Raw genomic sequence first — 15,094 nt, 5'->3', positions numbered from 1 at the left:
GGGCTCTTTCCCTCTCTTGAGCAATGAAGTGAAACTTGGTATTTACTTGTATTAGTTCTAAAGTGAGCCCTTTCCATTTATTTTCACTTAACTACTGGGGCTGCATAAAGCAGACCTTGCCCTTTCCCTCATTCAGATTCCAAAGAACTGATAATGAAGGAAGAACACCTATTTGTTGAACCCCCCGCCAAATAAAGTATTTTAAAAGTAATATTGACCACCAGTACCGCAAGCAGACCCCAAAGAACGACTGATTCAAGTACAGGTTAAGAATATAATTCGTTCTGGAGGTCCATTCTTAACCTGAAACTGTTCTTAACCTGAAGTACCACTTTAGGTAATAGGGCCTTCCGCTGCCATCACGCCACCGCTGTGCGATTTCTGTTCTCATCCTGAAGCAAAGTTCTTAACCCAAGGTACTATTTCTGGGTTAGCGGAGTCTGTAACCTGAAGTTTCTGTAACCTGAAGCGTCTGTAACCCGAGGTACCACTATATACGGTATATTTTAAAAAGAAACCCTAATAAACTTTTGAAAACAACCGAGACTCCCCCCCCCCCACTTGACATCAGTTTTACTACTTCACTTTGCTCCATAAATCCCTCTAAGACACTCCTCAGTAATTTTCTTGCTTTAGTCCTCTTGCAGAATGACCGTTCAGTACTTGGAATTTTGTACGCAACTTGCGTTCAAACAAAAACCACACAACCACCCTGTAAAATTTTGACTGTCTAGTGTTCAGAAAGTGAAACAAGGACGAGAGTATTTGCAAAAAAATGCCAAGTTGTATTTACATCCACATGTAATAACATATTCCACTAAACTGAAAACACATCATAAATTAAATGACTTGAATTGGTGTCTACAGCCTGACAAACTTAAGGGAGGTTCCACAATTAAAACAAATCAAGATGGTAGGAAATAAATACAACAAATTGATAATTTGTACCAGTATACTCATTGCTATTGCAAAACAAAAAGCCAAAAAAACCCTCAGTAGTATCCCATAGTTAATACTGATGGGCAAAACCTACTTTGGAGACCAGGGCTGCAATCTACAAAGCTCTGCTGCTGCAGATCCTCTGTTTTGACAGGGCTTTCATGGCACTCCCATGTGGAAATGCTTGGGTGTACAGCTGCAATTGAGGGCATCTCTTGTGTTAACATCACAATATATGAGCTGCATTGTTTTGTGCTGCAAAAGGAGCACTGGAAACCCCAGACCATGGGGAAAGGGTCCACCAGTGTCTCCCCTTCCGGAAACCAACCCAGCAAGTGCAGGACTTATGATATTATTTCTGTAGGGAAGGAAGAAGCTTGCGCTGGAGCAGCTCCAGTGACATAATAAAGGTAACACGAGAGAGATGTCCCGAATCAAATTTGAAAGCGTTCTTCGTTCTCTTCCATACTGAAAAGAGACTGAGAGTTTTAGAAAAACTGCACCAAAACGAAGAGGAAGATCTTTTAAAAACATACAAACTATAGTTAAACATAGCCCTGGTCTTTTATATTTTAAGATTTACTACTTGAAAAAAAGGATACAGACAAGTTATTTTACACATCCTATAAGACTCGTTGAAGGGTAAGGCAAAAATAGAATAACCATCTTCCACGCAAATTTATCTTCAAAAAATAGGCTATAAAAGTGCAAAACTAGGAAAACAAATCTAGATTTTATGTACATATGGCTCAGCTTATGAACAGGAAAATGGTAAATTGTGTACAATTTCCTGATACACAGCACTTCATTACATTGCCAGTTTTACAGAGACATCAAAATTACATATCCCTTAATACACAGGAAGTAAGAAATTAATTTAAAATGTCTCAAAGTTGCATATGGGGTTGTGGGGTAATCGCCAAGAAAGTCTGTGTTCTGCTGTTTTACATCTGATAAGAAACACACAAATCAACAGTGCAAAAATTATTTTTGAAACCATTTGTTTCCTGGAAATGTTTGACATCCAAACCCAAAGAAAAGAATGAGTCATTAAAGGCTTCACATGCTGTATCATCAGTATGCACAGCACCATGGCTGGTAACAAGACGGCTCTTCCATTCATTATTGTCATGTGCAATGGAAAAAATATTGGGTTCACACACACACAAAAAAACCAACAGTTCCTTGACAAGGCTATCAAAAAACTTGGGGCTGCACTCCATGCACAGCACACAGTTCCAAATGTAAAGGAGTGGGTCCCTAAGTAAAGCCACCACCATTCCTCTTTGCTTTGGTGAATATAGCCCTGGGCACAATGAAATGTGCAGGCCATTGCCTTCAACAGGGGAAGGCCCACAGTTGCCCCATATACACAGATCTGTGGAGGAGTGGGGTGAGGTGGGAGGGGGAGGCGAGACAGGCCTTCAGTTGAAAGTAATGGCAGTGCACATGACATTATATTCTGGCCCAAAATGGACAGGAATGTTGGGGTGGGAGGTGGGGTGGGGAGTGGAATAGGACTTCATAGTACCATGTGGAAGTCTTTTCCCATGCATACAGCTACATGAATGGGTGGGTCATGTCCTTGCTTTGGCTGCTGGACAAACAAGGAGTACTATATTTGCAAATATAAAGTTTTGTAACTGGTACAAGAAGTTGCATCAGGGTTCAACAGGAATGCTGTTTTCTGCTTCAGGCATATGTACAAAATATTTTTAAAGCTATGCATTTTTGCAGTATGATCCATTCAGTAATAGCTTGGAGGCCAAAAAGCATTTTATCTGAATTGTGACTGCATGCCAAGGATTATGAGATGTGTTACTCCCTATTGATAGAAAATAAAGTACACGGTTTCTTTGAAAAGATTGTGGTACTTGTGTTAATGTTTTTGCCTTATTCCAGCTGGTATTTAAACTGCATAAGATGAAAACAAAAGTATGTTGTTCATTTGGAAACGTTTTCAAAAATGTACATAGGTTAAAGCACAAAACAAAATTTGACAAACTACTACCCTTATACAAAAATAATCCCAGTATTTAAACCAGACACACTCAATGCACAGATTTACCTGAGGTGCAAGGGTTACACACAGCTTCTAAATTGGATTTCTTTTCAGCAGCACTCAAGTATGCAAAAATATACTTTATATTGAATATTTGGTCAATGATAATTCTGAGAAAAAATATTATTCAAGATCAGGAACAGATGCATTTGCCAGTTCTTTGCAAGCTAGTCTTGAGAAGACAGTGTTTAGGTCCACAATGTACAAATGGGGTCAGACCTTCCATTACAGAACTGTAGTGTTTCTCTCTATACAACAGTACAATCACAGCTTAGTTTGGTAGCTTTCATCATTCATTATTCTCAAGAGATGAACTGCAAGGGAAATCAAAATTTGCATCTTCATACCTGGAACACACAAACAAAAAGGGTTCTATGGCAATGACTCACAACAGATACAAAAAAAGCAGCATAGTGGGGCTGGAAACTTCAGAAATAATACTACTTAGAAGCGATTACAAATATAGGGAAAACTGTGTTGAACTTTAGGCTACAGATTATAAACTCTGGTGCCAGAATATGGAAAATAGCACACACACCCCTTGGCAAATTCTCCCCAATTACATAAAGGAATGCTTGATCAGCGACACATTGCCATTGTGTTATCCATTTCCCCTCAATCTTGCCTTACAAGAGTTATATTTTAGTTTTAGTGCACTACCAAGGACCTGAAGGTTCCCGTTAAATGGCCTTAACCACATATCCTCTTGTAAACAAGTCAAACGGGGGGGGGGGGGGGTCAAGCAAGGTAAATGAAGGACACACACTTAGAAAACCAAGTAAGAAAACATTTCCAGGAAGGTGAAGAGGGGAATCTTCAGGTGAATCATACACTATTTGAGATATGTCAACACACTAACATTGTTACTTTAAAAAGTGTTGATACTTAAACTGTTAGGGGCAGCAATATAGGACAACCCTGAACGCTGGAATATCAAAGCTACTGGGCCAAAGCCATTCATTCAATAAGCCCAGTAAGAGTGCTTGGTAACTCAGACTCATATTTACATAACAGAGCAAATCCTCTCACACAGCACCCTTTTCTCCTTAAAATGGAGAAACCACACAGCTTAGGGCTGCACCCTAGTTTCTCAGACAGACAGGCAACAGGACCACAGAACAGAGAATATTTAAACTGAATAGTCCTGGGTAGCCATCTCAATTACGAAAGATGAGCATAAGCAAATCAAAGCATTATTTTAGATACCATGAGAACAGGAATAAACCAGTGCCATTCAATAAAGATTCTGTCCTTCGCATAAAGAAGCAAAGCTCTTAAAACTCACCAAAACTAAACTACAACAGGATGGCACAACATATAATGAGCTGAACCTCACAAGCATGCTGGACAGTAACTCCTTTTTAGTTGTATCTCATGATATTTTTACATTTTGACCACTGACAAGCACATAATGCCCACTTTTTGTTCTGGGATAAGAGGGTCTGCAACAATCAATTCTCATTACTTTTTTGTGTTCCTCCTGCCAATATGTGAATTGTGGGGAGGGGGGAGGATCCTTATTCCCGAGGTTAATTTTTTTTAATAAAAAAAGTTGTTTACCATTCATTGTAGCAAAATCATGTTCTCTTGTCATTCAGTCGATTATGTGTATTGCCAATAAGCCTCTCGTAACCTCTTTTCTGCAGCATGGTGCTAGACAAGTGTTGATACGACACTGGCCTTTTTCCTAATAAAAAAAACAACCCAGCACATTAGAAGACATTACCAGTAAGACCAGAAATAGCCACAAAACTAATTTCAAGAACTTAAGTGAAATAACCATGGCATTCTTCCTTTGCCCTTGCTCAAATGAATAACTTGTCTATAAACACACTTTTTGCAATTACATTTTGATCGTTTTCATGAACTCAGCTGAATCCATCTTGAATGCAAAATGCTGGAAGAATTACTTCAGACAATGATAATGATCTGCATACCTCAACGAAACACAATGGTCAGGACCCAATGAACCATGAAACCTTTTGCACAAGCTCAAGGCGGGGGTGGGTGTGCTATACAGTAGCTTTCCCCTCAAAACAGCACCAACTGCTTTTGAATCAAAAGCAGTTTGTAGCATGACATGAATCCAATTGTTTTAAAGCTGGGTGGGAGGTGCAAAGAAATGTTACAAGACTAGCACAAGTTCCTTGCACAAGCCAAATCTAGCTCCCATTTTATGCACTGTTACCAATTTGTTTCCACAAGACAACTGACTTGCTATACCCAAATTTGGGGGGGACGGGACTTGTGCTGGAATAATAACCACGTAAATGCAGCTTTATTGCAAAACAAGGCAGCGAGTTTGTAGAACCGTGGGTTCAAATCATCTAGCGAAAACCCTGGCCTGAGGCAGCAAAGCACTTTAGCCGCTGCTTGTCCCAACTCTTAGCATACATAATTTCCTGAAGTATTCAAAACAAATAATCCGATTGAGACCACTCTGGAAAATAGGAATAAAGCAGCTGCACAAGAGGGATCTGAACACATGGAGAAAGCCTCGTCACCATTACAGCCATGAAAATGTAGGTGCAGGCACTTCCCACATGCTTCCTCATGCTTTCTTTATTCTTACTTCACTGCAGCCAAGGGCGAATAGCAACTATATCACTAATGTAATTCAGGAACTGCTCCTGTGACAAACAACCACAGTAAGTCCATACCATCCCAGAGATAATGATTCAGGCAAGTGCTGAATCAGCACACGGCATGGCTGGAAAAATCCCAGGGGTCCTGTAGCTGTTGATGGCATCCCCCTTCCCTTTTTTAATTTAGGTGGGGGGACCTGTGAAGGGCCCAGCAGCTCCAGTGCCGCCACCTGAAGACCCAATGCCCTACCCAAATGTGTAATCCCTCTGCAATTTCAGTTTGCAGCTCTGAAGCATTCTAGGGAAATGAAATCTGCGGCTGCGGCCACCTGACCGAACCTAGTGCTTCCCTGTGCTGAGGAACCTGGAGCTCCGCTACTTTCAGTACTGCATGGCCCCCAACTGCTGTCTGTTCCCACTTGTGCCTGTTGCTGCTCCCTTTGCACCTGGAAAACTAGGAGGGGCAACAAGGCAGCATTTTAGTGAGAGTATTTTGTCCCAGGTACTCTCAAGCGTTGTGCTGGCCCTGGATCTAAGTCCAGGTTGCACATCTTGTGCTAATGCTTTTTTCTCTGAGCTGGCATACATATACAGGCAGTCGCCATTTTGTGTGGGGGGTTCCATTCCTGGCCCCCAAGTGCGCATAAGCCCATACTGTTGTGCTCTTGTTCTGGATTCAAACAACCCATATGTCACTGGTCACATGTCAACTGGACATGCGCAAAATGGTAACCACCTGAACCTAAAGACTCAGGCCAGCAGGTGTGGTCATCAGCTATACACATGAATTTGGCATGTCTGCAGCCTTCTCCAATCTGGCATAGGGCATAACTCTTCTTTCTAGCTTTAAGAAGTTACTGACAAAGTTTAGAAAAAGAGGCAAGGAGTCCCACACCTAGCCTCCCCCGACCCACCCACTGCTGTATAACAAAGAGCAGGAACTAGGGCTCTGTTCTCCCTCCCTTAATTTTTTATTAATTGTTCTTTTTTCCTGCCCTGCCCTTCCTCCCAAAAGAGCACCCAGGGTGGCTGACATAAAATCTACATGCACAACAGTTTCTGCAAAACAGAAACTATGCAGCTTGAAGGCAGCTGCTCTTAGCAACATGCTGTGTGAAAACATAGTGTGGTGCCAAATCCCTGTCTTCTGGTAATGTAAGCCCTTGGGGAAGTAAAGGAGGCGGTAAGTGATCACTCTCATTTTTTTAAAAAAGAAATTCATTACTGGCGATTGGTCAGAAAAAGAAAAAACAGAGTAACCTATCTTACAATGTCTAGATGGAAAATTTTTGGGTTCACAGTGGAAGCCATGCGTTGATCTCCTCTGGGGCAGAAGTCAAAATATCCCACAGAGAAATCCAAGTGTTTGCCATAGTTGTGATTGGGCCCCACTTTGTAGCAGCAAGTAAATATATGTCTGCTATCCTATTTCCCCCCAGATACATTTAATAAGCCCAGGATTAATGAGACAACAGCAATCACATCCAAGTTCTTAAATACACACTGAGGATTAGATAAATGGCTGGTAAATTCTAGTTTTTGTGAGCAGTGCAGTCACTTAAAACATGCTAATTTGATTCAGCAAGCAGAAAGCATTAGTTTGTTTTTAAAGTGCTGAAACACAATGTGAATACCTTCTTTTGAAGAGCTGGGGACTTGGCTGCTACTTGATCCACAGGAACTGTAATATGGCCCAGGACCATATGTTTCGTATGGCTTCAGAATAGTCACTGGATTTATAGCATCTACTTCAGAGCTCATGAGCCCTTGTTTGGCTGGGAGGAATGAGGCAGCAGGTTTGGTGTGTGAATATTCCTGAGGTAGCAGACCTGCATATCTGCCTGCAATATGTAATCTGCCAGAATCGGTTCCTCTCCGATACAGCATAGGGTCAGTCTGTTCTGGAGCCAAAAGATTAGACCTTGCTCTTTTAGAAGGCAGTTCATCAAATCCCAAGTTTATATTCCCTGCAGGTCTGTTACTGAGAAACTCTATTCCTCGATTGCTTGACCAAACAGATTCGTTCAACGGAGTCTCAAGAGAGCCATTTATGTTGCTACTTGCTATTCCTAATTGAGAAGCCAAAACTCTTGCTTTAGGATCCAGCTTTTTCCCTCTATCCTGTACAGGAGTGCTACTGGGGCTGTTGTGGGTTTCATGCTGTGGTCTAGAGCTAGTAATCTGACCTCCAATCACTTGCAGTTTGCATGATTTCAAGTTACTTGGTGCCGAGCTGCTAGAGTTCAACGCTGAAAAAATGGGTGCTTTGCTCCGTAGAGTGGGACAATGTGTAGCCTTCTCCACATGCGGGGATTTTGACTGGGTAGGCAAGGAAGACTTGATTTTCCCAGGGTTAAGAGGCAGAGGGTGCACATCCTTTCCCAGAAGATAAGGTGGGCATCCAGTACGTCTGGCTTTAAGAGCTGCCCTATTTCTGATGCTATTTTTATTAGCAGCGTTGGAATTATTGGGGGGCTTATGCATCAATCGCCGGTGCATTATTAGAACCTCTGGATATAGTGTTCGGTAAGTACAAAAGGAGCAGGTGCTGGTTGCTAAGGAGCACTGAGAGGCAGCAGTTGCTGAAGCATCCAGAGAACAGCCAGTAGATAAATTTAAGGGCTTTTCTTGAGCTATTAGTCTGCATTTCGAGTTTTCTGAATTGTCGCTTAGAAGAGCCATATTTGTTTCACCTTTCACAGCACCAGAATAAAGCACACTTTCTGGCAAAACATAATTCCTTTTCTCAGACCTATCAACGTGCTTGTTTTCCTGAAGCTCTATTTCAATTTTTCCCAACTTTAAGTTTTCAAGGCATGGAACTGATGCACCATCATTTGAGCCACCATAGTTTGTACCTTTATTTGTGTCCTGAGTGATATTATTCAGTGCAGTCTGAAAAGAGGAAAGCATTTCTTTCTGCTGTTTTACAGGTGGGCCTCCTTTAGCATCTTTGGCATCTTCCAGGAGTCTTTTCAGATTTTTGGTTTCTGGAACACAATCGCGGACTGGCAAAAAGCCCATCTCCTGAGAAGATAGCAGACCTTTACTGTCAATTTTCACATCTGCTGCAGCTTCTGTTTGCTTGTCCTTGTGGTGTCTTTCCAAGTGATATCGCAAAGATGTTTTCTGGGCTGCTGCATACTCACAAAATTCACATTTGTATGGTTTTTCACCTGAAAGAGTTGCAAACGAGAAGTCAGAGCTATTGCCATTTCCCTCTGCTAAAAGGACACAAGAAGGGAATCTGTGATATCCTTTCCCATCTCCACTAAATATGCTGGGGGAATCAATATTTTGCCAAAATCTAACACTGGAGCTTCACTAAGTACTAATATTTCTTTGATTTAGAGGAAGTTTTAGCTGCTTTAGTTTAGATGACCATTTTGCTAAAGACATGACAAAAGTAAGGATAAACAACAAAGCATATAGCCAAGGTGATAATCCTCCCTATAGTTGCATACATTTTCAAGAGGTCAACATCACTGTGTGAGTCTCTTGGTTAGCCAGGATTGAGCCATGTAGCAGTAAGCAACTGAAGCTGAAAACTAAGGAGTACCATCACATCCTTCTGGAATAGCATAAGGCATGTCAAGGACCTTTACCACACTCCCCCACCCTCAAGCAAGTGGCAAAGCAACTTGAGAATTTCCACGTCCTTCTACAAGCTAAATCTCTGAGGTGAGCTCTGAGCCATCAATGTTGATGAAGATGCTTACATTCCTGGAGTCAATGTGGACATGTAACAGCCTCTCCTCCCAACACACATATAGCTTCTAGCACTGAACATCACAGTTCTCTGGAGTTCACTGAACACCACATACTATGGAAAGAGACTAAAATCTTAAAAGGCAAGCAGCAGTGCTCTCTTATTTGTAAATCCCTCGATTTCCAATATCCTTTCCAGTTGGCTCACAATTCTGGACATTTGGAGTTAATAGCATAGCTCTTAACCACCTCATCTGTCTAGAGGTCACAACTAGGGCCTACTGTATTTCCTCAGAATGCAGTAAGCTGGTTCTGGGAAGTGTATCAAACACCAAAGCTGGAATTATCCTAATCATGAAATTTCCTTCAGTTCAGGCACCAACCATTGTGAAGAGAGTTTAATTCATTTTACCTGTGTGAGTTCTGAGATGAATATTGAGGTAATAGTTTGAGCGGAAATACTTCCCGCAATAGCTGCATTCTCTAGAGGCGCCAAGGTTTTTAACTTTTGCCCTTTCTATGCCATCTTCGTTCTTATCTTTGGAAAGAGGAAAAAAAGAAAAAACACAGACAAACCATGTTATAAAAGTGAATACAGTGGTATCTCGGTTTTCGAACAGCTTAGTTCCCGAACAACTTGGAAATTGAACACTACAAACCTGGAAGTCAGTGTTCCAGTTTGCGAACTTTGCTTTGGAAGCCGAATGTGCTCCTGAGCTTCCATTTGTACTGTTGTGCTGCTAATTTGCGCACCCCCCATCATAATTAAAGCTTCCCTGCCTTCCGTTTGTACTGTTGTGTTGCTTATTTGTGTGTGTCCCCCCATCGTAATTAAATCTTCCTGCCTTCTGTTTGTACTGTTGCGCTGCTTATTTTCGTTGTCCCCCCCCCCATTGTAACTGAAGCCTTCCATTTCAAATTGCAGTGTTCTGAGGTGATATTTGGTGCTTTTGTTTTTGCTTTTTTTTGCAATTTTTGTTTGTGTGGCTTGTTCTTACTTTTATGGGACTTTGACTTGTGACTTCATTTTTGTGACTTGTTTTTCTGACTGGAACCCAGTTCAGCAACTGATTGATTGTGTGACTGTGGAAATGGATAAAAGTCCCCCCTCCAAACAATGACTATCATCAGTGCAGGCAAGGAAAAAAAATAATTTTAATTTTTATCATCTACAATACTGTCTTATTTATTTTATAGTACAGTGCACTGATTATTGCTTTCATTTTATGGATCCATTTTATGGATCAATGGTCTTGTTAGATAGTAAAAATGCTGTTTTAGGGGTTGTTTTTAAAAGTCCGTGTTGCATTACTTTCTATGGGAAAACGTGCCTTGGTTTTGGAATGCTTTGGTTTTGGAACGGACTTCTGGAACCGATTAAGTTTGGGAACCAAGGTACCACTGTACTGGATCCAAGCATGTTCGGCATCTATAATGACAACAGCATGTGTTATTGTGGCTACCACCACTAGACACATATGCAGTATGAGTCATGCATCTCCTACCCCTACTGCTCCTTTTCCTTTACTACCATGCAGTGTATTAACACACTATCAGCATCAACATCATTATCAATTGGCCTATGCACCGTATTCTAACAAAATTAACTCTGAGCTTGTAAACCCCATGAGAACACAGATTATTTCCCTTGAGGTCTCCTAAGTTTCAAGCAATTTCCACCAGACGGGGCTTCCGAGTGGGCACCCGAGAATGGAGAACGATACCAACAAGGGGGTGGGGGCTGATGTTTTGAGTGGTTTTTAGTTTTAACTTTTGACACAGCTTTAACTCAAGTCTATAGGTGGCCCAACTATTCTTCTTAATCCCCAAATGACCTGATGCTATGTTGTGTTGGGACCATTTTAAAAGTGGGAAACAGCAGGAGTCACCAGAATGGAGATTAAATATGTTTGTTTGGGAGTTTTGTTGGCCATTTAACACATACACACTTCGGCTGGGTTATTGAGCATGCAACAGCAACATGTATGGTTGCTGTATCCCAGCCCCACCCCAAATTAGAAATAATGTTAAGTGGCATGGTGTATGTGGGCATAATGAGTTTATTAGACTTGCATTGCTAGTTTAACAATAGATGTACTGGAAAAACAAAATGTAAAGTTAGACTTCCAAGAGGAACAAACCCAAAGTGCACTGCACAAGTTGAAACAAATCTACCAAATCTGTGGGGTACAAATATTATTATTTATTATTATTACTGAATGTACAGTATTAAACCCAACCCTACGGGAAGTATTTTAGTTCAACAGTAAACAGAATTTTGTTCAAATATTGTAACGCTAGTGTGGGACACCTTCATAGCTCATTTGCTTGTATAAGTCTTTCACAGTATTGGAACAGAAGAATTTCTCTTTTATAAAAATTAATTGTTTTGAGTAAAAAAAAATGTGTTCACCCTGGTTTTCTGTAATACATTTAAAGTGCCTGGTTTTCTGTAATACATTTAAAGGAGGGAAATCTTTTGTTATCTGTTCATCACAGCTAGTTCCAGTTCTTCATTTGATAGTCATATAAACAAAGTTTTTTCTCTCCCTCCCTCTAGCTCCTACATGCAACTACCAAGACATAACACTAGAGGGCAGCAAGCACAGTATTATAATCAACAAAGGGAGTTTCAGGTTCTTTCTAATGCCATTGCTTAGAGGTGCAATTTCAGCTAAGGCTGCAGAATGGTGGTGCACACAGAAAACATGGACAGGAAATGCACCTAGTCATTTCATAAAATAAGAGCAATTTTTATCTTCTCAAAATTTTCATATTTTAAAAATTAATGCACTAGCAACTATGCACTAATGACACAACCTAAATGATCATGAATATATACAAACATGTCCCTATAGTGCTTGGACCTCAGTACCAGATGGCAAAGAATTGAGAAACAACGAAGTTTCTCCAGGTTTTATGGCAAAGAAACAAAAGTCATTCAGCCATCAACAGAATGGCTAGTGCTCCATTATACTAACCTGAACTACAGGTCTGCACATTGCTAGAAAGGGCAAGATGCAGTCATGTGTACATGGAACATGCTGTACAAAGGATTACGCAAGCTTCCTTCCCTTAAGTGCACTTACAAGAAAGGAATTATGCCATGACTTTTAAGCAGCAAAATGCTGAGTACCTGTACCTAGGAAAAAGGGTGTTAATATAGCATTACTAGCAAAAATCTCTGTCAGTGACTTAAAAAATAAATAAATCAATGTGGTTTAGATAATGTATACGTGAACAAAACAAGTGAGCTAAAAAGGAATCACAACTTCTTAGTAGCTCTTACCTAAGGTCTCTATTAGTCCATCCTCTGATCCATCTTCAGAGCCTCCTTCCCCTCGTTCTCCTACTCCATTCTCATCCACAGTCCCGACATCTGTAAGGCATGCTCTTGGCTGCTTTCCTTCAACAGAGCTGGCTTCTAAATCATTCTTCCGGTCTCTCTTATGTACTCTTGAGTGAAGGACAAGCTGGTGGTAAGTTCGAAAGGCTTTGCCACACTCTGAACAATGTGTGGGCTTGTCTTTGTTCTGGGACAATTTTGAATCCATCTCCATTGAAGGCACTTCACGGCCAGGATATTTGAATTTGTCTTGTGGTATATTACCAATCGCTGTGAAACTTCCACTTTTGCTTGCCTTGATCTTCCCCGTGCTTTCAATCTGGCTTGCTTTGTTTGCATTCCAAATTTCCCCAAGCTCTTCTTTATCAGAAGAGGAGTCATCATTGTCTGTACTTCCTTCATGCCCTGGCTCTTTCACTTGCCCATGGCCAGTAGCAATTTTTCCTTTGGTAGCCAGTTGCCATGCCTGATACGTACTGAACGGATCTAATTCTGCTATCCATTTCACAGGCTTTTCTTGCTTTTTATTGCTAGGAGGCATACGTGGTTTTAAGTTTAAAAACTGCAAAAATTCTTCCCTGGGCGATCCATTTCCTTTGTCACCTGGATCAGCTTGTGAGCCATCATCACTGGCTACTGAATCTTTGGTATGTACTTTACTGTGCTCAATTAAACTTTCCTTATTCTGAAATAGGAAGCCACAAACCATGCAGATTTTGTAAGGTGATGTAATACTTTCAGTTACTTGGTCCTGTACAACCTCATTTATGGTTATAGGACTCTCTGATCCTTGAGGTGTCTTGCTTCTAGAACCAGGCTTACCAGTATGTGTTCTCATGTGATTTTTGAGGAACCATGGCTCCTTAAATCTCCTCCCACAAACACTGCACCAGTAAGTGAAAGAGTCCTTGTGCTTTCTCATGTGGGCCTCAACATCATATGCCTCCTCAAATGTTTGTCCACAAACCACGCAACTGAAATCTTGGCTATCCTTTTCATTGGCATCTGAGGGTGGCAAGTCTGTTTTCACTTGTCCTTTATCAAGATGGCTAAGGTATTCCGCTTCTACACGCAGAACTGCTGGTTCGCAGAGTGTTGGCCTGTGCTGCATTAAGACATGCTTACCAAGATCTTCTGGATGCTTGAAAGTCTGATCACAAAACATGCAGTCCAAAGGCATGCATCCTTCCCCTTGCATTAAGAACTTGTCTTGCAAGTTCTTGTACGAGATTGTGTTGGCCCCTTTTATTGGCATAGTGGCATCATTGTTCTCCATACGTGAACCAACAGTACTTGCTATGCCATCTGGTCCATCCATATATGCTAAAAGAGGTTGAGTAGGCATATTCCTTTGAAGATGTTAACATGGATTCTAGGCTTTTTTGCGTTGGAGATTAAGGCCACTTCAGTGGCTTCCCACCTGTTTACTCACAAATGTCCAAGCCCAGAGGACCATCAAGAGAAGTTTGCTGAATGTTTTTGCTCATCGGTAGGGGTAGAAAGCCTCACGCAATACAAACTATTTATAAAAGTGTCCCATCAGTTCTCCAATGAAGGTATTGGATTGTTTATGCTCTCCGTGAAGCTTTTTCAGTTCATTTAAACTTCAAAGAAACTAGCCTGCATATATCTCCACATGTAAAAAAGTTAGCTCTTCTTAAGCCCAAAGAAATATGGAAATGGTTTAGCAGCACCAAGAAATTCACCACCTATGGAGAGAAGATTTAACACACAAACATTAACAAAGGAAATATGGATACAATAAAATACTTTTGTTTAAAAACAAGAGATTAAACTAGTATATTTTATATGATTTATTCATGTTTTATACTGCTACCAATATTCAGATTAAGTAATAAACTACTCCCTGAAGGCACCATAGATAACCAGGAATGTCAGGGAGGAAAATGTATGGAATTTGATAAAAGAAATTACAGCTTAGAGGAAAATATGTGTATTACTAGGCTTCTATGCTGGACAAAGTGAAGGTCATTTCTCTCTACGTAGCATAGAAATGCAGCAGGGCTTATGGAAAAGGGACAGAGTGAAGCATTTCTCCTTGTCCAGTCTACTGCATTTATGAGCTGGCAAAAAGGGAGGCAAAGCCCTTTCTCTGCGACTAACACAGAAATGAAGCAGGAAGGCAGAGGAGCAGGAAACACTTAATGCCTCCTCAGCCAGTCTGTTGCATTTCACGGCTTTTTACTAGCCTGATTTTTATTCATAAGGGAGGTTGACCATCTATCTATCCTACCAAGCTCCTCTTGCGGAGTTCAAAGTGGGCAGGTATTCCTTTTGTCTTATTTTTTGGCATGCTAGTAGCTTTTTATGGCTAATATTTAAGGCTGTCTTATAAAAAGTGACTTCTCCCTTTTAAAATTATTGCAAAACACACACATTTAGTCCAAACAACATTATTATTCCTAGAATTCGTTTAAAAACAACTGCAACTAC

The 15,094-nt window shown here is 40.8% G+C and overlaps 1 protein-coding gene across 5 annotated transcripts in view; it reads right to left on the bottom strand.

Moving 5' to 3' along the window:
• Positions 1-764: 764 nt before the first annotated feature.
• The window catches only part of ZNF217 (zinc finger protein 217), a 33,183-nt gene continuing 18,853 nt past the window's right edge, over positions 765-15,094 (bottom strand). For all 5 annotated transcript variants that reach the window (XM_083744161.1, XM_083744162.1, XM_083744159.1 and 2 more), the window contains 5 exons: positions 12,584-14,349; positions 9,707-9,832; positions 7,221-8,762; positions 4,562-4,688; positions 765-3,348 (listed from right to left, as the gene is read on the bottom strand). In XM_083744161.1, the coding sequence (XP_083600287.1) occupies positions 4,579-4,688; positions 7,221-8,762; positions 9,707-9,832; positions 12,584-13,985 (3,180 nt within the window). In that variant the 5' untranslated portion in view covers positions 13,986-14,349 and the 3' untranslated portion in view covers positions 765-3,348; positions 4,562-4,578. The remainder of the gene's footprint in view (positions 3,349-4,561; positions 4,689-7,220; positions 8,763-9,706; positions 9,833-12,583; positions 14,350-15,094) is intronic.

This window comes from Podarcis gaigeae (genome assembly GCF_964106915.1).
Source record: "Podarcis gaigeae genome assembly, chromosome: 6".
NCBI classification, from domain to species: Eukaryota; Metazoa; Chordata; class Lepidosauria; order Squamata; family Lacertidae; genus Podarcis; species Podarcis gaigeae.
The sequence above is the reverse complement of the archived record's forward strand: the minus strand, read 5'-3'. Positions and strand labels throughout refer to the sequence as shown.